This window comes from Berghia stephanieae, chromosome 12, assembly GCF_034508935.2.
Source record: "Berghia stephanieae isolate SIO BIC M18660-M18661 chromosome 12, UCSD_Bste_1.3, whole genome shotgun sequence".
NCBI lineage: Eukaryota > Metazoa > Mollusca > Gastropoda > Nudibranchia > Aeolidiidae > Berghia > Berghia stephanieae.
In genome coordinates, this window is record NC_088371.1 from 11,605,614 (window position 1) to 11,632,589 (window position 26,976).

The 26,976-nt window shown below is 34.8% G+C and overlaps 2 protein-coding genes across 4 annotated transcripts in view; both read left to right on the forward strand.

Annotated features, from left to right (window-relative positions):
• The window catches only part of LOC144957980 (arf-GAP with GTPase, ANK repeat and PH domain-containing protein 1-like), a 184,330-nt gene that overhangs the window by 141,386 nt on the left and 15,968 nt on the right, over positions 1 to 26,976 (forward strand). The window lies entirely within an intron of this gene.
• The window catches only part of LOC144957983 (glycerol-3-phosphate dehydrogenase [NAD(+)], cytoplasmic-like), a 57,969-nt gene that overhangs the window by 19,512 nt on the left and 11,481 nt on the right, over positions 1 to 26,976 (forward strand). The window contains exons 4-11 of one of the 3 annotated variants that reach the window (XM_078889554.1): positions 5,119 to 5,259; positions 12,206 to 12,347; positions 13,122 to 13,240; positions 14,126 to 14,246; positions 14,892 to 15,001; positions 15,913 to 16,019; positions 17,700 to 17,720; positions 24,586 to 24,682. In XM_078889554.1, coding sequence (XP_078745680.1) covers positions 5,119 to 5,259; positions 12,206 to 12,347; positions 13,122 to 13,240; positions 14,126 to 14,246; positions 14,892 to 15,001; positions 15,913 to 16,019; positions 17,700 to 17,720; positions 24,586 to 24,682 — 858 coding nt within the window. Of the gene's footprint in view, positions 1 to 5,118; positions 5,260 to 12,205; positions 12,348 to 13,121; positions 13,241 to 14,125; positions 14,247 to 14,891; positions 15,002 to 15,912; positions 16,020 to 17,699; positions 17,721 to 24,585; positions 24,683 to 26,976 lie in introns of those variants that run through there. The other 2 variants (XM_078889552.1, XM_078889553.1) reach the window with 2 other exon arrangements.

The window sequence follows — 26,976 nt, forward strand, 5'->3', positions numbered from 1 at the left end:
AGAGAGAGAGAGGGAGAATAAGTAGGAGTGAAATATCTGTTCGGTGTTATAGTTATCATATAACGTTATAACAAGTGTAACTAAATGACAAATTGCCATAATTATAGACAAGATCTATTAATTATTATTATTAGAACAGACAAGTATTTTACTTAAACCCATGCCGTAAAAATGAGGCAGTGCTAAGTAAAGCAGAGAGAAAAATACCAAAAAAAAAAAAGCACCCACCACCCGCAAATGAATATCCAACTGCCTCGACATGGACATTTTTAAAAATTATATATATATATATATATATATATATATATATATATATATATATATATATATATATATATATATATATATATATATATATATATATATATATATATGTGACGGGATGGGGACGACGTGTTCTGAAATCAATTATGTGCTCCTTGGATGGGGATACGCGTGAACAGAGTTAGTAAAGATCACTATGATAGGGGTGATTTATTTGATTTTCTTTTTTTTTTCTCTTTCTTCTTTGTCTGGCAGTTTCATACACACCTTTTGGGATTTTAAATCTTATATAATACCAGTGTCAGCTTTCCAATTTTTTTCAATGACAATCAATGCATGTACTTTGACCCCATGTCGTCTTTATTTGTATGTCATTGTCCTCCAACCACATCAGCCTCAAACTCGCATCGTCATGTCAGCCCTGTAATTATCATTGAATCATTGCATCTAAATATCGATACCAACTGTCACAAAATGTCAACACTTAATATCGATAACAGAATAACTGACACTTAATATCGATAACAGAATAACTGAGCAAGCGAAATTTTCAATACGTTATTATTATTTTTATCAATTAGGTCTCATCGTGAAGTTAATTACAGAAAAACATGTGGGGTACCGGGCAAAAATAAATAAAATAAATACACGAATAAATTGGGTTGAGATAAGTGGTCCTTTTATAGCTGGAGGAGGAGGGGGATAAATAGATAGATATGAGAGAGAGAGAGACAGAGAGAGAGAGAGAGATAAGTGGTCCTCTTATAGCGGGAGGAGGAGGGGGATAATTAGATAGATGGATAGATAGATATGAGAGAGAGAGAGAGAGAGAGAGAGAGAGAGAGAGAGAGAGAGAGAGAGAGAGAGAGAGAGAGAGAGTATGTGTTCTTTATTTGGATTATTTCTGTCAGGACCTCGTCATTTTGGTATCTGTCACATCTCGACTCCGTTGCTCCAATTTCAAATGTGGGCCATTGGCATATTGGCGTCATTTGTAAACAACACGTTTTTTTTTTTTTTTGCCTACTGATTACACAACACACAATGCCTAATAAGAGCTAAACTAGGTCAATAGTGTGGGCTTGGGTGCCCTGTCGCCTGTCACAGTGATAAGTAACTGATATGCGTTAGTATGGTATTTAAAAAAAAAAGTACCTATGCCGTTTCGCCCAATACATCATAAGATATCGTCGCCTAGGCATTCCATGAAAGAATATAGATAATTAATCAAACAAGATGTCTGATGTCAACAGGAATCACCCATGTTGTCCAAGTGAGCAAATTGGGGGTTAATAATCTTGCCCAAGGAAAAACAACGAAAGCGCCTGAATCGGGGCTCGAACCCTGGACCTTCCGGGTCACATTGCAATGCTTTCGCCCCCTTCGTATGGTATTAGGTACATGATAAACTTTATAAAATAAGCGTACATTGCTCATCAAGTTCAAACTCATGGTGGTCTAAGTCCTTCTCGAAACATAAATACTTTATTAAAGACCACTGCTTGAAACAGGCAATATCCCCTTTGAATAATTATGCCATTATCTAACTTTCGACTGACAGTCATACCAAATCAAGAGTATCGTGAGCGCCTTAACCCTTTCCTTACCAGCCATTTTCAGAATTTTCTTTAAAAATTTCACACTTACTCAAGGTAAAAATATTTTTTTTCTTACTCAAGCAGAAAAGCAACAAATACATTCTATGCATAATATTGATCATCAAAATGAACTCATAGCTATAATAAAGCATTTTTATGAAAATTGTGTGATTTACAAAAGAAATCTGAATGATAAAAGTGCTGATTGGATCGTAACGATTTTCCTGTGGTCGGTAAGGAGAGGGTTAATGTTACTTGTAAAAAAACAAAAATAAAACAAACAACAAACAAACAACAAACAAACAAATGGAAGGAGGGGAGAAAATAAAATTAAAAAAAACAAAACAAACAAACCAAAAACCAAATCAAACCACTATTCTAATGAGAAAAAAAAACAAAAATAAAACAAACATAATATTTTTAAATGGTGAGAAAACATGTCCTTCGCATATCGCGCTCTTAAAATTACCCAAATCTTATCAAAAACTTTAAAAAAAAAAAATCAGGATGAGGGTCAATTCAAATCATTAAATCAATCGAGCGATATTTCAATTACGAGTTTGCCAACCAAGTGTTTAAAAATGTGTGTTTATCATAGTACGGCAATGTTGACATTCTGCCACAGCTTGCACATATTTTCAACTCCACTACTTCACTGTAATGATGTTCCTGTGCCGTGCCATTGAAAAAGTAGACCAGAAAACTACCTTGTTTTATGATTTTGCTGCATTTTTTTTTTCGCGCGCACGTGTGTGTGTGTGTGTGTGTGCTTGTGTGAGTGTGTGTGTGTGTGTGTTTTAAAGTTCTTAATGTTTTGGCACAGGTAATCAATATTCAAACGGGAGTTCGGTCGGAGAGATAACCTATATATTTATACACACACGCACACACACACACACACACACACACACACACAGAGCGAGAGAGAGAGAGAGAGAGAGAGAGAGAGAGAGAGAGAGAGAGAGAGAGAGAGAGAGAGAGAGAGAGAGAGAGAGTTTTCTCAGCGTTATTAATTTTAACGACCACTTTAATACTTGCCACCACCATGGTTGAGATCAGAAACGAAAAGGAGATAAAATCTCCTAAGATATGTAATTGTTGAATGTTTGATCCTAACAATGCTATACGTGTGGATTCTCTCTCTCTCTCTCTCTCTCTCTCTCTCTATCTATCTATCTATCTGTCTATCTCTCTCTCTCTCTCCCTCTCTCTCTCCCTCTCTCTCTCTCTCTCTCTCTCTCTCTCCCTCCCTCTCTCTCCCCCTCCCTCCCTCCCTCCCTCCTCCCCCGCCTTCTCTTTTTTTTCTATATTACTCTCTTTTTTTTTCTATCTTACGAATTCAGTGATGATAATACCCGCGGAATTCCGGGATTTTGGGATTTTCTCAGAAATTTTCCGCTAATTTTGCCGTGTCAAACATTTTCCTCTGATAAAAGCTCAGGTCAAGTGGTGGATCCGTGAAAAAATCATCATCATGTCTTGTGTTATATTTTGACACATGTTGCATGAATTTTGGTGACATCCCATTTTTATGTGATAAATTGGTGCCAGATGTCAAAATGAAAGTTAATCCAATCTGTCGACTTGCATCAAAGCTGCTTTTGCTTGACAAAATCAATACAGGGCTGCCATATGGTTTTTGTTTCAATCAAATTGCTCAGTCTGTGGTGGACTTAGAGCATTATTTACAACTGGTTTGAGTTTACCATATATGTGTAAAATGTTGCAATAGTGGACAGGAAACTCAACTTCGGTTAATCGCAACATGTTCGCTGATCGCAATTTATAATAATATTTTTCTTTTAATATATTTCTAACTTTTAAATTATTATTATTACGTGGATAGCTGTAAGAATGCTGTAGGTTCAAAATAAATGCACTAAGACTATTTTTTGGGGCATTCAACTTGTATATTACATAGGTGGGTACTTCCCATATATTTTTAACCAAAAGTAGTGGTAATGGTGGTGGTGCTGGTAGCAGTAGTAGTAGTAGTTGTTGTAGTAGTAGTAGTAGTAGTAGTAGTAGTAGTAGTAGTAGTAGTCACCAGCACTACAACCACCATCACAGCGCTGGCACTGCCACAAGCACTACCGCATCATCATTACCATCATCACTACTACAACCTATACCAACACAAGCATCAAAACAAGTACCATGGTTGGGGTCTCTTGATCACGTCTTTGGGGTGTTTCGAAATGCAATAGTCCTAGGTATTGCAACTTCTGAGCCTTATACTGATTTAAAGTGATGACTTATCTTGGTGTCTCCATAAACCAGATATTGCTGCAAATGATTGTTTAAACGACGAAGATCTTTTATTTTGATTTTGGGTTCGGGGTTAGCTTTTATATAAAATTTGTATTTTGCATTCGCTCAATATTTGCACTATTGTTTTCAACAAAATACCGTGTTTTTTGGGTTTTAAATTACTTTTTTAATTGCTAAATACATAACAAAAAACAAACACTTTGAGGATCATAGACTTAAATACACTTTTCACTATGGGAAGGTTGGCACTCAAATGGTGAGTCCCAGATCACGATAATTAAATTACATAGCTTCTTTTTATGGCAAATTGGCTTCGCCATCATTCTGTCTTTCAGGCAAATTGATCCCTGTTCACTTTCAGCCATGGGGCTTCCCCCCTTGACTTCCTTCCATGTTGTCCCCTTCTTCAGTTCAGACTCGATGTTGCACCACCAGCTGTTAATCAGTCATTCCTCTTTTCATTTCCCTTGAGACTTCCATCATAGGTGTTTGTTGTTTTTTTGGTTTCTTTTTTTTTTTTTTTTGGGGGGGGGGGGGGGGGGGGGGTGGAGTTTTGGGATTTAGGTTAGCATTTTCAACAATGCCATGTGATACTGATGACTGATGCAGGCCTTGAACCTATCCTGGGCATTGGCCTCAGACAAACCTCCTCCATTCAGTACGGTTCAGTTGCAGCTAATTCTCTGCTTGACTGCCTGTGAGTTTCTCCACCAGGAGTTGCGTGGTCTGCCTCTTTTTTTCTTCTACTTAGAGTGGTCTATATAAGAATTGTTAGAGCTTCAATGTCATTTTTAGCTAAATCTCTTTTTTGCTTTCTTTCTTTTTTTTTTTCAATTAATTATCAAAGAATTTTAAACAATGGAAGATTCTATTTGTTTCTTTTGAATTACCAACAAAAAGTGATTGAAACAAATTAACAGAGTATTTATGAGGCTTGCCTTCAAACCAATGAATTTAAACTCCTTTATTTATTTTATTCTCACAGATTGCTGTCACCAACGAGAAAGAGACTGCAAAGGATGCTGACATTTTGGTGTTTGTTTTACCCCATCAGTTTGTCAGAGCATGTTGTGAGAAACTGAAGGGACACATTAAACAAGATGCCGTGGCCATAACATTGATCAAGGTACCGAGAACACATTAGTTAATTCTTGATCTCCCGGTTCTGATCTTTTTTGTTCTTGTCCTTTTTGTTGTTGTTGTTGTTGTTGTTGTTGTTGTTGTTGTTGTTGTGTTCTTCTTCTTCTTCTTCTTCTTCTTCTTCTTCTTCTTCTTCTTCTTCTTCTTCTTCTTCTTCTTCTTCTTCTTCTTCTTCTTCTTCTTCTTCTTCTTCTTCTTGTCTTATTCTTCTTCTCCTTTTCCTCTGCCGCCACTGCCTCCTCCTCCAAAGCTACGAGAACTGCCGACTAACTGCCCTGCCTCCCAGGTATGCATATTATAGCAACTCACTGCTATATGAATGCCCCTCCAGTCATCGCAGATCTAAACTTCAATAGTATAGATATTGCCATCTGGAAGTATAAAGGACCAACACATAAAATTATCTTAAACGTTTATAGTCTGGTTAATTCAGTTTAGTGAGAATTACTCATGAACAGGGATGGCAAAAAACAATAACAAAGACTTGAGTGACATTAATTTCATTCTATCTATACCTGGTCCCTCATAAAGCCCTGGGTGGGAATCCTGACCTCCCATAGTGGTACATACTGTCTTCTATCCCCTTATATCTGTTTTCCAACATGCTTTCTGTCTTTGTCTCGGAATGAGATTACTTGGTTTTGTCCTGGCCCTGGCCGGAGTCCTAGCTGGGAGGGAAACAGTCAAATGCATAGTTATTGTTTTGGGAGATGATATTTTTTTCCTTGTAAATCATCTCTCTGTTATGTATTAATATATTTGTTATTTTGAGTGTATAATGTAAGCATTTGAGTGTATTCCTCTTTGTTGGATTTTGTGCTTGTGTCCGGATGAGACTTATAGGTGATCTCAAGATAAGTACATTGGCGGTATGCTCTTGGAATCTACATCTGATCCCTATTTGTTCCCAGTTCCCCTATGTCTTACTTTTTCTTGGGTGCTTTAATTGTAATTCTAGAACTTTTTTCTATCCCATTTTCTTCCTTTTTACTGGCGCTGATATAACCTAAATGTGTTGCAAGCGCCGTAACAAACAAACAAACAAAACCTCATAAAGCCAGGCTCAGTTTGTGATGACTTAGATTATTTAAGTTGTTTCATTTTGTTTGCTTTGATTTAGATAAATTACCAGGTGTTTTCTGTGGCAGCACCCAGGAAAATCAGTTTTCAATCATTTATATAACTATTTAGCCTCTTGGCACTCAACCAGCAGCTACTGAATTCAGTTGCACCACACCCAGGTGGTTCAAGACTATAAAATTGTTTTTGTTTAAAAAGAGTTATATTGTTTACGACTGGTTCAGCGTACCAATTTTCTACTTCAGATATTGATTTTAGCTAAGGATAATCGCATTTGATGAGACCAATCATCTTCTTTCTAAAAAAAAAATTTACATAGCTTTTTGAAAAAAATTACAATTTCATCTAGTCAGCTCACAGTCCAGAACTGCTTAACCAAGTGCAATTTCTCAAGACGTACTTACTATAAGGGCACACAAAAAACGGCTGAAAAAGGTATAGGTAGCAAGAAAGCTTTGAAAAAGGGGAAGCTATTTTGCTATTTTCCTAATATATCATTTTTCTAGGGGTATGGGATACTGTGTCAAACATTTCTCACAATCTATTCCATGAAATTGTTTGAAAATTTTCATAGTCATCACAGAGATAATGTACGAGGCTCTTTCATAATTAACCGAAAAATGCCTGTAAAATCCACGTTTTTTATGCTATCAACAAAATTCTTGCACGTGTTCATACCTTGACTCGTCCTTCATTTCTCTACGTAACAGCCAAGTCTGTTGACACACTTCTGCCAATGCCGCACCATGGAATAGATACCCTCTCGGAAGAAATTTCCGTCAAGGTTTTGTAGCCATTTCCGCACATGGTCAACAAGCTCTTCATCGACATCAAAGCGCTTTCCTGCCAGCTCACGTTTCAGTGGCCCAAAGAGGTGATAATCAGATGGTGCGAGGTCTGGACTGTGTGGTGGGTGTGGTAAAATCTCCCATCCATATTTCTCTAGCCAACCTTGCGTCACTCATGCTGTGTGGGGTGTAGCGTTGTCGTGTTGCAAAATGACCCCGTTGGTCAACTGCCCTGGGCGCTTTCTGCGAATGGCCTCCCTAAGCTTGTCAAGAGTTTGGCAGTACCTTGCAGCATTGATTGTTTCTCCATGTTGTAAGGTTTCGAACAGAATAACACCACGACTGTCCCAGAAAACAGGTCCCATTATTTTCTTTGCTGACCGCATGACTTTGAATTTTTTCGCGACAGGTAAGGATGGATGTTTCCATGTCATCGAATCTTGCTTTGTTTCTGGGGTGCAATGGTGCAACCAAGTCTCATCACCGGTGACTATGCTGTCAAGAAAAGTCACATCGTACCCTAGAAAGTCTCCGCCAGCGTTGGCAGTATGCCCGTGAACCCTGAGTGAGCTCTTGCTTCTTCTCAAAAGTTCCCAGCAGATGTCCAATCTTTATTCTTTATGATTGTCTGTCAATTGCTTAGGAACCCATCTTGCGCTGACTTTTCTGTAGCCAAGTTCATCAAATACAATTCTATGGGCAGAAGTTTCCGAAATTTCAAGACTGCTTGCGATTTCATGAAGTTTCAACCTCCTGTCTTGACGAATAAGCTCATCAACTCGCTTCACATTGTCTTCTGACGTCGCAGTTATCGAACGCCCTCTACCTTCCCTGTCTGTCAAGTCGGAATGGCCGGCTTCAAACAAATTACACCAGTGATAGACTTGTGTATGGCTTATAACATGCTCACCATATACACTCTGAAGTTCTTTATGAATTTCGGTAGGATTCAGACTTTTGGCGTTCAAAAAACGTATGACAGCTCTGATTTCCTCCTTTGACCAAGTTTCAAGGTGGGCCGCCATCTTTAAAATCGTCTAGAAATTCATTGTGCAAAATGATGCACTTTATAATTTCTGGGAATATCCGTAAGGAAATAAGGAATATCATGTCATTTACAGAATTAAAAAATCTCCACTGGTTGCTGAGCAATGGGCATATTTCGGTTATTTCTGAAAGAGCCCTCGTATTATGTCTCCAAAGAAAGATTTTTTTTTAGAGGATATGTGTATTTTGACTTATAACCCAACTTATACATTTTTAACACCCATTTTGGCATAAAATTTTGATTCGCAACTTTGTAATGTTCTAATACAAATCTCATAAGCTATAGCTTGACACAAAATGCTACAATGTTGATAGGAGGAAAGAATATTGAGGTTATTCCTTCATTAGTTTTGTGGAAAATTTTCCACAAGATTGTTATACTTTTTTATGCCAGACCCCGAATCAGGACACAAAGCAGGTATCAACACAGATAATGCATTTTTTTTTTCAACAAATATGTTTTTTTAATCCTGTAATGATGATACAGAATGATTAAAACCGCTCAATGTAGGCAATTCATTTAAATTTTACAAGACCCAAACAGCCTCTTAAAAATAAGGTTTCTTAAGTTTTCCAATCCATGAAATAATTATCGGCCATTAAACAGATTCTCTGAATTCTTTCAGATTGCCCCCTTACTCCTCCCCCCTATTTAGTTATTTACTGTATTTTTTTGGGTATGTATTAAGATATAAATTAATATTGATACAAGAGGATTCACATGCTCGATGTTCTTCATATAGCTTCATTTATTCCTCCAAGCTGACCATAATATACTAGTTGGCATCCATCCTTCTAATGTGAACACTTTCAATCTCCTTCACTGCCTATAGATAAGTGCTCAATCACATTTGAATCTAATGGGGTAATCTGTTTAAAAGTCCTTAATCCAAGGACAAAGCAACAGACTTATAGAGTTATGATTCACTGTATATATATAGCGGGTGGTTGGATGGGAACATCACCCTTGAATCATATACCTATGATGTTCGCATGGGTGTACGATCCGACAGTGATGTCGTTTCTTCTTCTCTTTACTAGCCTATCCTGCTTCTTTGGTTTGTGATTGTATTTTTGACAGGGGATATTTTTTTTTCTGTAAATCTTCTGCCTGTTTGTTCTTGGTTATTTATAATTTAGCTTATGATATCTTTAGGTTATGATTTTGATTTACATTTGTACTATTTTTGTTAGATTGCTTGTTTTTTTGTTTCAGCGGTCTCTCATATAACCTCAATTGTGTTGGAAGAGACCTAAAGCAACAAACAAACAAAAAAATTCACTGTATAATCGAAGATCACTTAATATCCATTAGTTTTTAGATCATTAAAATACATGTTTTAACAGATAAAGTAATTCTACACAATCATATAATTTTATGTAGGCTCAAGTCGTCAAAGAGCAGGCCAGTTTTTTATTATTTTTTTTTAACCATACTTAATGAAGTTTTCAGGAATTCTGTGTGATGTTTTTAAAATCAGGTTTAACGGGTGAATTAGACTTAATATGAATGGCTTTGCAATTTTACCAGTGTTTTCGAATCTTATTGTTATTATTCTTGATGAATTGTTTTTGTTTTGTTGTTTTTTGTTTGTTTTTTTGTGTTTTGTTTTTTGTTTTGTTTTATTTTTCTTGTTTTCTTCTGTGTCATTCTTTTATTATTAACAACTCCATTTTGTCATGAAATGAAAGTTCTCCACCGCTCTAATGTAATTTTTTTCAATATTCTGCTGTTTGCCATATGATTTATTAATGCTAAGACAACCATCAGATGACACTAGTCTTGTCAAATGTGCTTAGTCTTAGGACTGATATAAAAATCAATAAACATGCATGTTAACTCAAAAAAATTTGAAACGTTTTTATGGTGATACTTAACAACTTCCCTTAATGACATATGTCATTTGGATAGAACAGTTTACAGCGTGCACAAATCGTTTAACTCAAAGTAATACTCGACTAAGGGTTTAAGATTTTGATTAGTTTCTGTGCTTAATGTTTAAGCTTACATATATTTTTCTTTTCTGAAAGTGGTACATAATACAATGCTGGATCAGGGCTAGAAATACATACACATTTAAAAGGACACTTCCAGTAACTAGTTTTACACACTTTTCTTTTTATGTGTCATACACACAACTTTCCATGTTTTTGTCTTACACGAGTACCTGCTTTCAATTTTTTACAAATTCATGAATGAGAATGAGGCTCTCCTTTTTTTGACACATGTTGCTTAAATTTGAACAAAATATATTCATGCTGGGTGGGGTTCCTGACCTCCCATAGTGGGCAGGGAGGTACTTACTGTTTTTGCCTTGGAATGAGATTATTTGGTTTTGTCCTGGCCCTGGCCGGATACCCTGACTAAGAGGGAAACAGTCAAATGTATAATTAGTTTTGGGAGATATATTTTTAACTTGTAAATCATCTCTTTATTATGCTCTGTATTATGTATGATTTGTAAACATTTGAGTGTATTCCTCTTAGTGGAGACCTGTGCTTGTGTCTGAATGAGACTTTTAGGTGATCTCAAACTAAGTGCTTTGATAGTGTGCTCTTGGAATCTACACCTGTTTCCTATTTGAACCAATTCCCCTTTGTCTTCCCTTTTCTTGGGTGGCTTTAATTGTAATTCTACAACTTTTAACTGTCCCATTTTCTTCCTTTTTACTGGCGCTGATATGACCTAATTGTGTTGCAAGTGCCATGAAACCCTTAAAAACAAACAAACAAACAAAAATATTCATGATTTATGTTGACATTCGGAGCAATGGATCAGGTGGCTAAACATTAAACTTGATAATCATATTCAGCCCACAGTATGCATAATTAAGTAAGTAAGCAGTAAGCCTAGCAGTCTGAATGACGCTTGCTGAGAATTGTGTCGTTCCGTCACAGATTAAAAAAAAAACCCTATCAGAACATATCAGAAATTTCTGAATTCAGATGAGGCAGAATTAATCCCTGAAGAACTAAGAAAAACTGCAGTACCCTCCGTACTAGAGCCACAACAAGATCTTGATAGCCTTAAAATCTGGCCCAGGACTATGACCAATGGAAACAATTAACAACATTGATGGAGAGAGCAGCTATACTCATCAGTGATGATACTTTTCCGCGGATCCGCGGAAATCCGCGGCTTTCTTTCCTTTCCTCGGTTTTCCTCCTCAGATCCTCGATCCGCGGATATTTCTTTCATTTCCTCCTTCTACTTTTTTTAAATATAATAAATCTTTAAAAAATACCTCCTTTTTAAAAAAAAAAATATATATATATATAAAAATTTCCTCCTTTTACTGGACTCCGGGCGTTTTAAAATTGTACTCAAAAGAAGTCATCCTGCCTACTTTCCTGTGGTGCAAGAATGTTCTAGGTGAGTTTTCCGTTTTTCCGAGACTTTTCCTCCTTTTTGACTTTTTGTGAGTATCATCACTGACTCATCGAGTTTTAAAAACTCTGTGGCTGAATCACACAATTGCGAGGCTTACTACTACTACTACTTTTCACTGCCAGAACAGGACTTGAACTGGTGACCCACATGAGTGAAGGAGAGTGTTTTGCTACAAGTCTACAAAGCCTGACAAACAAGAAAAAGCAATTGCTTGCTACCTTTTTGATAGCTGGCTAGCTTTTACATTACACCAGATCTAACAGATCTAGAATGGCCCAATCATTGAAAAAAAAAAATCTCAATTTTGACTTAGGATCAAACCTCATTCCCTTTACTTGTTATGGAAGTGCTCCACCAAGCAATTGGAACCCTTATTGAGTGCTCGTAGGTGCAGATAACGTCCAGATCTATAATCTATTTTTTTTTAGCCCTGGAATGACATTAAATGTTTCACAAATAATGTGAAAGCAAGCCAGCCATCAAAAAGGTTGCAAGCAATTCTTTTTGCCTGTTTGTAAGGCTTTGTAGTTTTGTAGCACAATAGCACAACACTGTTAAAAATGTAAAATTCTCAATAAAACTTTAATTTTCAATTCCTTTCAATGTTATTATCGTTTTCCTTCCAGGGTTTTGAGGTAGCAGAGGGTGGTGGGATACTACTCATATCTCAAGTCATCAAGTCGGTGCTTTCAATCCCATGCGCAGTTCTGATGGGTGCAAACATTGCTAATGAGGTGGCGATTGAAAACTATTGTGAGGCAACCATAGGTAGGAGGATATTTTTTTTTTTTCACTTGATTATTATCATAGGTTTATACATTTTTATATTGAAGATTAGTTTAACAATGAAAATTTGCTTAATTAAACAGTGGTGTTCTGAAGAAAAAAATTCTGATTCACTACATGTGACTTTGTTCGACAATTCAGAGATAAAGGAAAAATTAACTGAGGATTTTTAAAAAAAAAAGGTTATAAAGACAATTTTATGGATAAAAGAAGGAATTTCCTAAAGTTGCATTTTAAAAAATCTCATTTATATAACCAATTCCGCTATTCCCCCCCCCCCCCTCCCCCCATCTTTCATAGCTGAAAGAGCATATTATTTGTATTATTAATAAAATTCCTTATAAACTAACTGAAATCCATTAGAATTGAAAAGCTCAAGTCGATATTATCAATGGTGCAATTATTATTTGTTTGTGCAGATTTTTAGATTATCATCTGATTTTTTATGAATTACTGTATTGTATGTTTCATTCTTTTATTTCTTTTTGGATTAATCAGAAAAATAACATAGGCATATCAGCAGTTACAAAGGGCAAAACGCATAAGCTGTTTGTCTCATTATATCAGCTTATGAAGCTCGGTACTGGCCAAATTTGCCTGGCATACCATTGTAGATAATGCATATTATTACATAAACCAATTTAATTATAATCCATTTTTTTTAAAAGTAGCAAGTAAGCCTCAATTCAAATTTCTTCTCAATGCTTTGTTGTTGAACTTCACGTAAGAAACATCTTTTCTCTATCAATTCCTCAGGTTGTGACGACCCAGTAGGCCCTCTGGGCAGGACTTTGAAGTCTGTTTTTCAAACAAATTACTTCCGTATCGTCGTCGTCCAGGACTCAATCACTGTTGAAGTCTGTGGTGCCCTTAAGGTACTTTTCCAAGTGATCAGTTTGTAGTCATTCACACAGTAGCCTGCAATGTTAATTATTTGGAAATGTATAGTATTCATAACACTTTTTATACTCTATTATTTTTTCACCAGTTCTCAATTATTTTTTTTTCTGGTGGAATGTTGATTTTAAAGGTCAAGGACAATGCCATACCAGGGTTGCTTACCAGTGTGAAATTTCTTATTTTGAAAATATCAGAAAATTTATGATAATACAGAAGAAATGAAGGAAATCAAGCAAAACGTGGCACCAGTGTTTTTGTTTGGTTCTCTAAATTTTTTATCACATTCAATTATTTAAAAGTGTTGCATTTTTAGTAAAAGGTTAGGTTGCCAAAGTATTTTAGCTCATCTTGCTCTCCATAGTTATTGCATTTGTCAGTTTATTATTTTTTTTTGCATCGGGAATCTTGAAGTGATAATATATTTTTTTTAAAATATTGAATAATGTGCTCTGTTCCTGAGTAAAATTTGAAAAAGAGGCGACTCAGAAGTTATTTGTCACCAACTATTGTGATATAATGTTACAAATATTGACAAATCTGTATTTTATCAACACTACAAAGTTCACCATGGTCAATGAAAAATAGATAATGAAATTTAGATGAGAGGCTTCATGATAAAGTAATAAAATTTTACAAGATTTTTCAACCTTTTTAAATATAAAGAAAAATTATTTTTAAAAACCCCAAGCAAACTAAGAATTCAATAGTCATGCCTATTGTCTAATTCCGAAATTCATCTCTCATTTTCTTTTTTTAAAATATATATATCATTATGATGATGCTTCCCACCATTCTGTTTCCTTTTTCAGTGTGGCCAGGTTGCAACAAATGTTATTTATGTTTTTTGTCCTGTTCGATAGAATGTGATTGCCACAGCTGCAGGCTTCATTGATGGTTTGGGTTACGGAGATAACACTAAGGCAGCCATCATTAGGCTTGGACTTATGGAGATGATCAAATTCTGTGAAGTGTTTTACCCTGGTGAGCTTTGATTTTGAATCGTTAATGGTATTATTTTTACTTTTATTATTGTCTACGCAGCCTTATGGTCTTGTGGTATGACACTTCTGATTTCTAGGTTCTTGGTCCAAGTTCTGCTTCGTGCGGCGCAAAGCTGAGTCCTTGGATAAGGACTTCACTCGCATTCTTTTGCTGAACCTAGTACCGGTAACAAAAAAATAAAAACCCTCCCCCAGGTAACAGCACCTATGAGTGTCATGTCTTTTTCTCTATGTTAAGTGTTGCTTTTGGCTTGGGACATTAGCACAATGAGCTCATTTGGTGGCATTTAAAAGCTCCCATTTTTAAAATTGGATTTTACCGAAATTGTTTAAGAAAATTGGTGAAAATAACATTGTGCTTGCGAAAAATTAGATATATGTCTGAATTTTAGAACACTGCATCAGTTACAAAGCATTTTAAGGTAAAAGTAATTAACAGAAATAAAGATTAGTATCATACATTTTTGGTGGACACAGATTTTGTTGTTGTTTGTAGCAGGTCCTAGAATGTGGTAATCGCTCTTTGACTGATTAATAAATGTCATTTACAATAGTGTTATATCTACCTCATTCTACTTTATAAAATTGTATTTAACTTCTATGAATTGACCCAATCTGTCATCAGGTTCAAAGTTAGAGACCTTCTTTGAGAGTTGTGGCATTGCCGATCTTATCACAACTTGCTATGGAGGAAGAAACAGGAGGGTGGCTGAAGCCTTTGCTAAGACTGGAAAGGTAGGGGAGTGAGAGTGTCCCATGCTATGAGATATAGTCCTTTGCAACCGTTCATAAGTTGTATATCCTGGTTTCTGTCTGTAGTGTTAAATTATTGTTAAATAATTGTTTGCTATCTTTTGGATAGGACATTATTCTATCACAAAGAATTCTCCACCAGATCAGAAGTATTATCAACAGTTCAGACAGGTCAGAAGAAATGTCCAACTGTAATTGGATTTGAAATCAATCTATTTGCTTGATAGTAAAGTGAGCTGTACTTTTTCGTTGAGCTGATGTTCCCAATATCTGAGTTTGGAGAGCACTTAATTCACACACTAAAGGGATCAATATCAATTCAGGGTGCATTTGTGGATTTTTTTTTTCTGACAATCCTGTCTACCTAGTAGATCTTGGGTAGCTGGTTCTGTTTGATATGGTGGAAAGTACTTTGTGATAGACTAGCATCCCGTGCAAAGGGTAACAAGTAGTTGTTGTCCTATGATTTCCTCTACTCATTAGAAATTGAAATTACAAATGCGACCCAATGTCTACTTGAGTCTTAAAATGAGCATTTACATAGATAGTTTTATTCAACTATCATTAACATGCAAAAACTAGAAACAGTAGCTTTGATAGGACGTCTATAATTTGTCTCAGAAAAATGTAATAAATAGGTATGAGGTAAAAGTAAGCCAGGTACACTACGGATATAGTCGGTGTTAGGGTTGAGTGAGTTAAGATGTTGATTGGATACTAAAGGTGCCCATTAGAGGACTGACAAAAAACGACCATCTGGCATCACCATATTCCTAAAATTTTGTGAATTCACTTTAAATAATAAAACCCCTGAGATTTTATATAGTGCAATAAATACGAAACAGGACTGTGATTTACTTTTTGTTTTTTGCCCTGCCATTTTTTCCTTTCAGACCATTGAGCAACTGGAAGCGGAGATGTTGAATGGTCAAAAATTACAGGGGCCTCCAACAGCAGCAGAAGTAAACCATATGCTAAACTCAAGGAAAATGTCACAAAGGTAAGGCATTTGTGATTGTAAATTTTCAAGTCGTTTCATTTCACAACAATGACAACAGTAAGGTAGAATTTAAGCTCAGTCATTGAACAAAGACAAATGAAGCAGATAATTTTGATTTCTCCTTTGTCATCAAGCAGGACAATGTTTTGGATTTCCCCTTTATCAATATCATCCTGCCCTTTGCTACAGGGTAAAACTGAGATGCCCACACCATTAATCATTCTTCATAAACTGGAACTTGAACTCTGCTGCATCATTGTTTTTCACGTTTAATTCCAAGGAACAGTTCATAGAAACGTCCTTGTTTGTCATAATATGGCAAAGAATTCCCAATACCACCAGCTCACCTTGCTGCTTACAGATCCTATGATGGAGCATAATGCTCCTCAGGAATGAGTTGTTTGAGTAGAACAAAGGAATTTATTTTTTGCACACATCGAGATTCTCATACTTCATAATTGTGTTTTGTCTCTAAAGTTTTATCACAGCACAAAACGACCTGGTGAGGTTATAATGCTCTCTCATTTCAGACCAAGCCTGGAAACAAAAAAATGTTACCTCATGATTTTATTTTTCTATACAAGATAAAAATGTTAATTTCTAGTTTTAGCTCAGCTATCAGTGACATGAATCATATCATTAGTGTTCCTTCTTATTTGGGAATTGAGTAGCCTGGAGTAGAGCTCACTTTTTGAGAGGTACAAAGGACCTGCGATTTGGCTTAATATCCTTTTAAAAAAACAATTATCATGTTTTAGCTTATCTGACCCGGAGATTAGCTGAGCTTTCTCTAGCCCTTCAGTCTTGTGCCATGACATAAAAGGTGGATGTTTTCTGTATTTGGTGATGGCTGAATTTGGTGAAAAGATGATGTATTGAAAGTCTTTTTACAGGTTTACATTATAACAGTTGATATGTGACAGTTTTGTTGGAGTGTTGACATGAACGGCAAGGCGGGGATGTGTTTGATGTGATTTTGTTAAATAGATATTTATATTATTAACTGTTGATTGCATTCAAAGAGGCCGCTAATGCAATGACATTTGATCTTCAGTCTCTCTGATCTAATAATAATAATAATAATAATAAGGCGCTCAGCTTCCACATTAGTGCTCAACATCACTTTACAAAATTGTCATTCAAATATTAATTCATTGACGAAAGACATTTGATTGATTAATTACAACAAAAAATTAAAATGAAATAAAAATTTTAAAAAAGTGGTATACATATAATGGAAATTGTCAGTCTGAACTTAAAATCAAGATTGGGATAAAATTAAATTTAGATTTAAGGCGTATTCTGTGAACTATTCATACGCTCTTGAAAAAAGTTCTGTCTTAAGGTGGTTTTTTTTTTTTTTTTTTTTTTTTTGAAGGACTGACTATCCATTAGGGGAGAGCGCATTCCACGAGATTGGGCCACTTACATAAAAAGACCTTGTATCATATCTGAGGCCCATTGTAGTTTGTTGGAGATAGAGCCAGCTCTTTTAAGTTTGCCTCTTGTTGAAGGACTAGAGAGTTTTGGGTTTAGATCCTGTAAGATAATTTAGAATTCATCATCATTATTATTATTATTGTCATTATTATTATTATTATTATTATTATTATTATTATTATTATTATTATTATTACCATCATTATTATTACTCCTATTATATTTATTTTTACTTTGCAGCAATGAGTTTGAACATTATAGGTAACTTTTCTGTTCTCCTCATACATATTTAAATCTTGATGGCGACTTTGGACTTTATTTTCATCATTTCAAAGATTTCATATCACAAAAGAACTGAATAAAACTGAAGTAGCGTTATTTGTCTAATCTTTTAATAAGCATGTTTGTGATATTTTAATGATTTGTAACTTTTGAAATTCCCTTTTTACTCAATTTTTAACATTGAGAACTCTATATAATTTACTTTATGATGTTTTCATATTTATATAAATGCTCATGGGGTTTTAAATCTTTTTTAAGACTTTGAACATAGGCATATGTACGAGGGCTAGTTAAAAATGATCTCCCTGAGTGCGAAGGGGCCACTTGAAATGCATTCTTTGATGAGGTATCTTCGCCTTAAAAAAACAAAAAACAATCTGAATTTTTTGAGGAAATGAAAGTAACATACTTGCACACAAGGCACCATTTCATTTTTTGTTGTCAAATTCTGAGAAAGAAAGTTCAGATGTGATTTCTCTGCCATCAAGGATGTTGGGCTGTTGGGATTGCCTAGATTCTGCATAGACAAAGAAAAATATTTGGAAGGTCAGAGATCTTTCCTATGGATATACAAATCAATATTGACTAAGTTGTAGCTCCTCGCTTATTGACCCACGAAATGAAGGTAGAACGGAAACGGTTTTCAACCGGTTTGGTAAATGATTTTGAAGCAATACCAAGCATTTTTGACCATCACAGTTGAGAATCGTGGGCCTATCACTGAATGACTTTGGTATCGAATGCTAGTCAAAATTAACTGTATTATTTTTTGTCTACGTATTATATAATTTGTAAACCTTTGAATGTATCCCTCTTAGTTGGGACCTGTGCTCGTGTCTGGATGACACTTTGATAGTGTGCTCTTGGAATCTACATCTGTTCCATATTTTAACTAATTCTCCTTTGTCTTACCTTTTCTTGGGTGCTTTAATTGTAATTCTAGAACTTACCTTTTCTTGGGTGCTTTAATTGTAATTCTAGAACTTACCTTTTCTTGGGTGCTTTAATTGTAATTCTAGAACTTACCTTTTCTTGGGTGCTTTAATTGTAATTCTAGAACTTTTTACTATCCCATTTTCTTACTTTTTACCGGCATTGATATGACCTTAATGTGTTGCAAGCGCCGTAAAACCCTTAAAAACAAAAAACAAACTAGAAATTATGGAAAACCTCTTCTGAACCAGCCATCCAAATAGCAAGAATGACTCATTCATTTGTCAAGGTCATGCTCGCTGTCTTTTGGATATGAAGCTGAAAGTGTCATATTGATTGGTTTTATGCCCACCAGTAAATCAATTAACAGTGAATAATATTCAAATTTGATTTCATCAATGAAGACTTAGAAAAATGTAATGTGTGTGCTGTTAGAAATTTTGACACATCCTTTTAATCCATTCAAGTTGGCTCCTTTAGACTTTTCCCTGCTTCAGGAAATGTACAAGAGACATATAAGGCAGGCAGTTTAAAGATGACAATGAGATTTACAGAGTGAGGCACCCTCTTCCCCCCCCCCCCTTCCCCCCCTCCCCAACACACAAACTCATATCTACCTACTTCGATGATTTTTTCAAGGTCAAGGACAGCTAGCAGAAATATGTAACCTCTAGCATTACTCCTTCTTGCTGAAGGCGATTACTTTTCTGAATTACCCTCTCAATAATTTGCTATGTATTTTGAAACTTTTGAACAATAGTTCAAATTACTCTAAAATTAGATTTTAAAGCCAGTACAGTGGTCCTTATTTTACGCACAGTCCTCAGGGAATCAAGTAGAGCTTGCTAAAAGCCAGGCCATTATATAAGCAGAGTGATTTTTTGTTTGTTTCGGGTTTGCTTTTTTAAAGGTTTGACCAAAATGTGCCTTAGCCACACCGTATTACGACATTATGCTGTAGGTTTTGGAAAAGGGGTCAGGAAGGTTGCAGCTATTATGTAATCTTCTATTTCTGAGAAATTGGTTCTGACTGTTCTCATCCATTGAGTTTGATGATTTAACTGTAGTTGTTGATTTTATTCTTCTCCTCTTCCTCCTCCTCCTCCTCCTCCTCCTCCTCCTCCTCCTCCTCCTCCTCCTCCTCCTTCTTCTTCTTCTTCTTCAACTACTACTACTACTACTACTACTACTACTACTACTACTACTACTACTACTACTTCTACTACTACTACTACTACTACTACTACTACTACTACTACTACTACTCTACTACTACTACTACTACTACTACTACAACTAATACTACTACTACTACTACTACTACTACTGCTAATACCACCACCACTACTACTACTACTACTACTACTACTACTACTACTACTACTACTACTACTACTCCCCTCTTCTTCGTTTTCCTCTTCTTCTTTTAGACATTGTCCTTGTCATCTGTAACACTACCATATCCTGTCCTTGACCTAGCCCCATCATCGTGTTAAGATCGCAACATTTTGGTTCAACCCCAACTGTAGTACACCTGTAGTCTATGATTCCAACCTACCCGTTCATGTCCTCCCCGAGGTCTGCTTAACTTGATTAATTGTTATTACTGTATATTTTATGATGGACTGCTTTGTCCGTTTCATTGCCAAGGTATTAACCAATGGAATATATATTTTTCATGTAAGAGAAATGGTGGAAAAGGAAGATATGGCAAATCATTTATATTTATAGGAAGTAAATTAATTAATGGAAATAAAGTTCTTTTGTTTATTCTATTTTCTAAAGCATTATTTTCACTGGTTTAGAGAAGCTCAGTGATGTGAACAAGGATTTTTTTTTTTTTTCGGGATAGGATTTGCTAGTTTAATTCTGAAAAAGGCATTGATGTCAGATGCACTCCTTGAAATTATAATTTAAATGGAAAAAAAAAACCCATAAAGTAAAGGAAAATGTCATAGAAGACAAAGGCTGAATCCAAATTATGAGGTTTGTCACATGATTTGGGTAATAATAGTTTTAATTGACCACAGGACCACTTTTCTTTTTTCTTTTTCCATTTTTTATTTTAATGACATTTCGAACTGATTTTTTTTTTCAACTCGAGATAGCTTTTCAAATCGTATGTACAATAATTGTTTGCAAGTACTGCAGTATTTTGTCTTTTACTGACTGCTTGGTGAGAGGAACAGTCAATGACTTTTTCATCCAGGGACCTTCATACTTGATGATTCAATTTTGGTGACCATTTTTGTTGTGCAATGCTGCTTTTGGATTAAATCGAAAATGATGCTTTTTGAATTTGGATATTTTTGTGTTATTTTACGGCACAAATCTTGCAGAGGAATCTAATCGTTTCTGGGATTATCTGGTTCATAATCAGTAAAAAGAATTTCTTTATCCAACATCTTTAGATAATTTTCATGTTCACAAATGGATCGAGAAAGTGTACACTAGTTTCAGCAGAAACTATATTTTTTTACTTGAAAATTATTCTTCTGGTAATAACTGCCTTTTATGCCCACTGGCATTTAGAACAACGATGAGGATCCTCAGGTGTCTCCTTCACTGGCCAGTAGTCCCAGAGACCCCCTGGTTGCTTTGGGATTTTTACTCATGGAATTGAAGATTTTGTTTCGCCGTACATAAATATATTAATATGATTGTTTTTCTGGAGTACAATGAGTAAAATCATCCTCATCAGTTAACACGTTGTCTTTGTCTTGTGTTTATCCATCAGTCTTGAGTGGAATTTGTCTTTGTTTTGCTTGATGTCCTGGTTATTTTGATTGGACTATTTGCCCTGTAAATCATCGATTGCACCTTAAAAGTCTTTGACACTTCTCATCCTAAATTTATACATTCTTGGTTGAGTTTCTTGTGAGCTAATCAAATCTGTTACCGTTTCAGTTTTGCTCTAAGATCTTCCTTGTGTGTCTTAGGTTATGTTAATTACTGTTACAAGTCTCCCCCTTATGTCTGTTTTTTCTGTTTTTGTATTGGAATGGGATTACTTGGTTTATCCTGGCCCTTGCCAGAGTCCTTGGCTGAGAGGGAAACAGTCAAATGTATATTGTTAGTTTTGGAAGGTGATATTTTTTTGCCTTGTAAATCATCTCTCTGCTATGTAGTTGTCGCTATATTTTTGTTTTGAACATATCTTGTAAACATTTGAGTGTTTGTCTTAGTGGGATCCTGTGCTAGTGTCTGGATGAGACTTTAAGGTTGTCTCAAACGAAGTACACTGATGGTGTGATCTTGGGATCTACATCTGTTCCCCGTTTGAACCTATCCCCTTTGTCCTACTTTTTCATGTATTTTTCATGCATCTGAATATTAGGTTGAAAGCTGTGTTATTTTGAAAAATGTTTCTTAATCTATAAAATTTCATGACATGTGTGCAAGATTTACATACTATAATATTATCTATATAAATTGCACAGGACAGTCCTGGTGCTTATATTATATCAAGTGCTTATGTGTGCTCCGTGCCATCAAACTATCTCAGTATTATGTTGGTATTGGTATAAAGTGGATGCCAAAAAGAGAATACGAAGTTGATATAATCAAAATATGAAATTTTGGCTTTTATGGATATTGTGGAACTAAATTCATTCTCCTCAATAAATCAAATAGATAACAATAGGAAATTTCAATTTAATCAACAAAGACAATGTGGATGTTTCGGGTTTCCCTTTTATCAACAAAACATGATGTTGATAAAGGGGACATCGGAAACGTCCACATTATTTGCCTTTGTTGATTAAATTGAAGCTTCCATTTCACTTCCTATTTTTATTTATTTCTTCGAGCTTCAAGCAGCAACATTTTCATCAAATAGGCAAAAGACCATGCCCCATGTGTGATCCTTTTGACAAGAAAATTCAATTTTGAGCTGCGATGTCACTCCCAACATAATAGTTTTGAGATGGTTGGTCACATATTCTATCATGTGTATTCTGCTAACACACATGCACCACACTGTATGGGTCAGTTCGTTGAGTCTGATAACCTAAATTTTTATGGTCGGTTTCATTGTTGTAATGGAAATATACTCTCCAGCCAACACATAATATCTCCCATCGCAACAATGTAAACCAAGCCCATCATTGTGTTTGGTTATCAGACCTGCAAACGCGTATACCTAGGGATTGGTTAGATTAGTCAGATGTTATGCTATTATAATTGGGTGGTTTGAAGGACAAGTGGCTTGGGCCAAAATTTTTCAAAAGTCACACACACATTTACTTTCTCTCACTTAAAAAAAAATTAATTAATTAATTTTTAAAAAATAATAATTAAGAATAATAATTATATCACTGTTTCATTATAACCTATTTATATTCAATCTTAAGAAATGAATGATATTTAAATAAAATACTTTAAATATAATTATATGAAAATTGTTTAAATTGTGGGATAGTCCGCACTCACTAAGGCACTAAGAGTAGTAGTAGCTCAGTTGTCCTTAGACCAATTATATTATGAAGTAGCCTAGTTGTTGCAGTTACCTCATGTAATTGTATGTCTTGGAGGGTTGGGGGGGGGGGGGGGGGGTGGGGGGGGGGGAGAGAGAGAGAAAGGAAGGAAGCCAGTATTAATCAATACTCCTGTGTTGTTAGCCATCATCTCCTTCGCCCTCATATCACCTGCTAGCACTGCTCAGATTTCGCTCATTTTTATGATTTATTTAATGTTTGATTCAATTACATGCGGTCATACCAGGCTTTTTAAAAAATTATTTATTTGTTTTGTTGGGGTTTTCTTTTGGAAATTGAATGTATTTAAAAAAAAATTTTTTTTTTTAATTAAAAAGAATAAATATATATCTCCTTTTAATATCTCTATCGACATTTTATCAATTAAACACTCCAACAACCAAAGAAGTAAATTGTGTTCACCATTTTTTAAAGACCATTGATTCCTGCTACTCAGACCATCAAAGTTGTGAATTATTTTGACATCTCTTTGTTTTGTTTTTTGGTTAAATTGACGATAGTCAGTATTTTGTTTTAAGTTTAACTTTTAATAAACGTCACCTGTTTAAATAGAAATTATTGTAGGGAATTATTCATGTTCCCATATTTTGAAATAATCAAACGACATCACCGTTAGTCATTATATATTGAAACATCTCAATTTATTGAAAAGATGAAGAGATGATTGAGAGCAGAATGGCTTACACATGAAAATTTGCACCTTGAAAAAAACCCTGAAATTATACATAGACCATTCATGTAAAAAATTTTATTATCCTGTGCTGCTTGATTGAGGCAATCTCACCAATCAATCAGTATAGAGAATGAGAGGGTAAATGGTGAGTAATGGATTAAAAACACTTGGAATTAATGTCTTGTTCATTGGATGAACCCAATGCAATGCTTTTCACCTACGAATCAGATATTGCACTGGGAAGTGAATCATAGCTGACAAAGGGGGAAATGGGAAATGCAGAGCTGTTCTCTAATGATATTTACGATATTTGCAAGAGAGAGGAGAGAAAACAAAGGAGTCGAGGTTATCATTTAATTTTTTTTTTTTATTTATATGTTTTTTATATTGGAAGTTCACTCAAACCTCAATCAATCAAATATAACAATTTCTAAAATTACTGTTCAACACTACCACAGAATTTCTCTCAGACTGAAATGAAGTTATGTCTGTAAAAGAAAAAGGAGAAGGTATTGAGAAAATTGCTGACAGTGGATGCGGTTGATTGAGTTTGGTCCATGTACTTGGAAGTATGATAATTTATTTTTTTATTTATTCGTTTATTTGGGTTTGTTTTTTTTTATTTCTTTGGGTTCACAAAATATAAATGTTACATCGTATTATTTTTGACTTTTTATTAAATCATTTTTTTTTTTCACTCTTTGAAAGTCTTTTCTTTTCTTTTTATTTTCTCCACATCCAGGTTTCCATTATTCACGGCAGTCCACCTCATCTGTCAGGGTCAGCAACCAGTCACAGATCTGATCGAATGTGTTAGAAACCATCCAGAACACATGTGAATTGTTTTGCCTTATTATCACTATCATACCCTTATTAACCATCTAGTTATATTTTTATTTTATTTTAATCCCTTCTTGTTGTTTTAGAATAGCTATACATACGATGATGTTTTTAAAAATATTTTTGTGGCATTGGAAATTATATATATATATGTATATGTATATATATATGTATATGTATATATATATATATATATATATATATATATATATATATATATATATATATATATTAACCAACTGAAAGATAAGAGAAATATTTGACATTTTAAAGTAAACATTGGCTTGATAACATTAACAGAATAAATGCTTATGTGCATAGATAACGCTCAGATCACAACATTGCCAATTGGACTAAAGACATGATAAGATAATAAGAAAGACAAGGGGTTGATGACGGTGCAGTTTTAAAACTATAATAGCAAGACCTACAACAGTATTTAGATATAACAGTATTATTAGACAACTTTGGCAAATTACTGGTTGCTTTACAATTTTTTTTTTTTTCATGCTTATCCATTTACAAGATTTATTATTATTGCACAATCATTAAACTCCTGGAAGGATGTAGTCAGAAACTTTCATACTGTCTAATCCTGTCATTTATTACACGTATACTGCCACTTTATTGAAGAACACAGTATGTGCTATTTGGTTACCATTGCATATACTGTGTTTTTAAAACAACAGCACCTATATATTATCTATTTTAAAAGCTTGTTTACTTTTCTTGTTTTCTTTTTCATTGATTTCAATCAATGAAGACGGAAAAAGAGGAGGCAGGTGATCACAAAATCTATGGTCGTTTTCAAAACTGAACCCGATTCCAGCCCCCACCCCCACCTCTATTGATTAAATAACACATCATGACTGAGCTTACCATTTACATGATTGCATATTCGTATGACAAGTGATGATTCATTCCAGTAATCGGAATTTGAATTTTCAAAAGTAAAATCTGAGATAACAGAACATTCTCAGTGTTGAATAATGATATATAAAAAAATATTTTCCTTTTCTTTCAATGCCACATCATCATTGTATGTAAAGAAATAACTTTTTAAAAATATAAAAGTTCTGAAAATATTTATGGGGTTCGCTTTTGTATACAGATCAATATTTTTTTTAGGGTTTGTTTTGAGTGAGGATTTGTTTCCGATTATTTTTTCTTTTCTTTTTCTCTCCAACTAGCATAATTTAGGGTAGTCAAGTAACAATTCTTATACCCAGCATGATCATATTACTTACCATTTATGCAAGCTTGTGTTTTATCTCATTTCCCGGCATATATGAAACGAGTGTCGAGTGGTTACTCATTTATGAGGTCATTTTGTTGTGTCATTGACCTACCTCAGGGTTTGTTTTTTTCTGTGGGTTTTAAGATCAACCATGACAGGGTTATTCTATGAAAGAAGATATGAGATCAGTGGGAGTGGGAGATCAATTCCCTCATATACAAAAATTATATTGTGAATATTTAACTAACCAACTTAATGTATAGAGGCTGTGCCCGTTTTGGTAACATTCGCCACAAAAATACTCCAAAAACTGAGGAAAAAATTGTTTTTATCTGTTTCTATTGGTTGAATAATGAAAAATGGGCCAATTACTGGCAATCTAGTAGTAATAGATTAGCAGAAATAGAAAAATGGGCCAATTACTGGCAATCTAGTAGTAATAGATTAGCAGAAATAGATAAATGGGCCAATTACTGGCAATCTAGTAGTAATAGATTAGCAGAAATAGAAAAATGGGCCAATTACTGGCAATCTAGTAGTAATAGATTAGCAGAAATAGAAAAATGGGCCAATTACTGGCAATCTAGTAGTAATAGATTAGCAGAAATAGATTCTCGAAGGTTTAAAAAAGTGAGGACAACATGGATACTGTCCCCATGTTTTTGATTCTTTAAAAAGTTACAACTACTGTAATTTTGATGCTATATCAGTAGTTTTTGGTTTATTTTGCATTTATCAACCCAGAAAAAAACTGATGTAAACGATTTTTTATTATAGTTGTTCAAAATAACTTTCTAGTGAAGTATTTTTATGGCGAATGTTAACAACAACAGCCTCATATTTCTTTGCTAGGCCATCAAACGTTATTGTAAGGCTATTTTGTCATGTTTGCAGTTTCCAGTTTCCAGTTCTTTCTGTCAACAGAGTGATGCTTGGCTAAAAAGCTTGATAAAAAAAATTAAGATTTTGCCATATTTTAAATTGAATTCCCTCACAAATCAAAAATGTTAAACCATGGAGTAAACACAAAGCATCAGAAATATGTTCTTTGGCCTA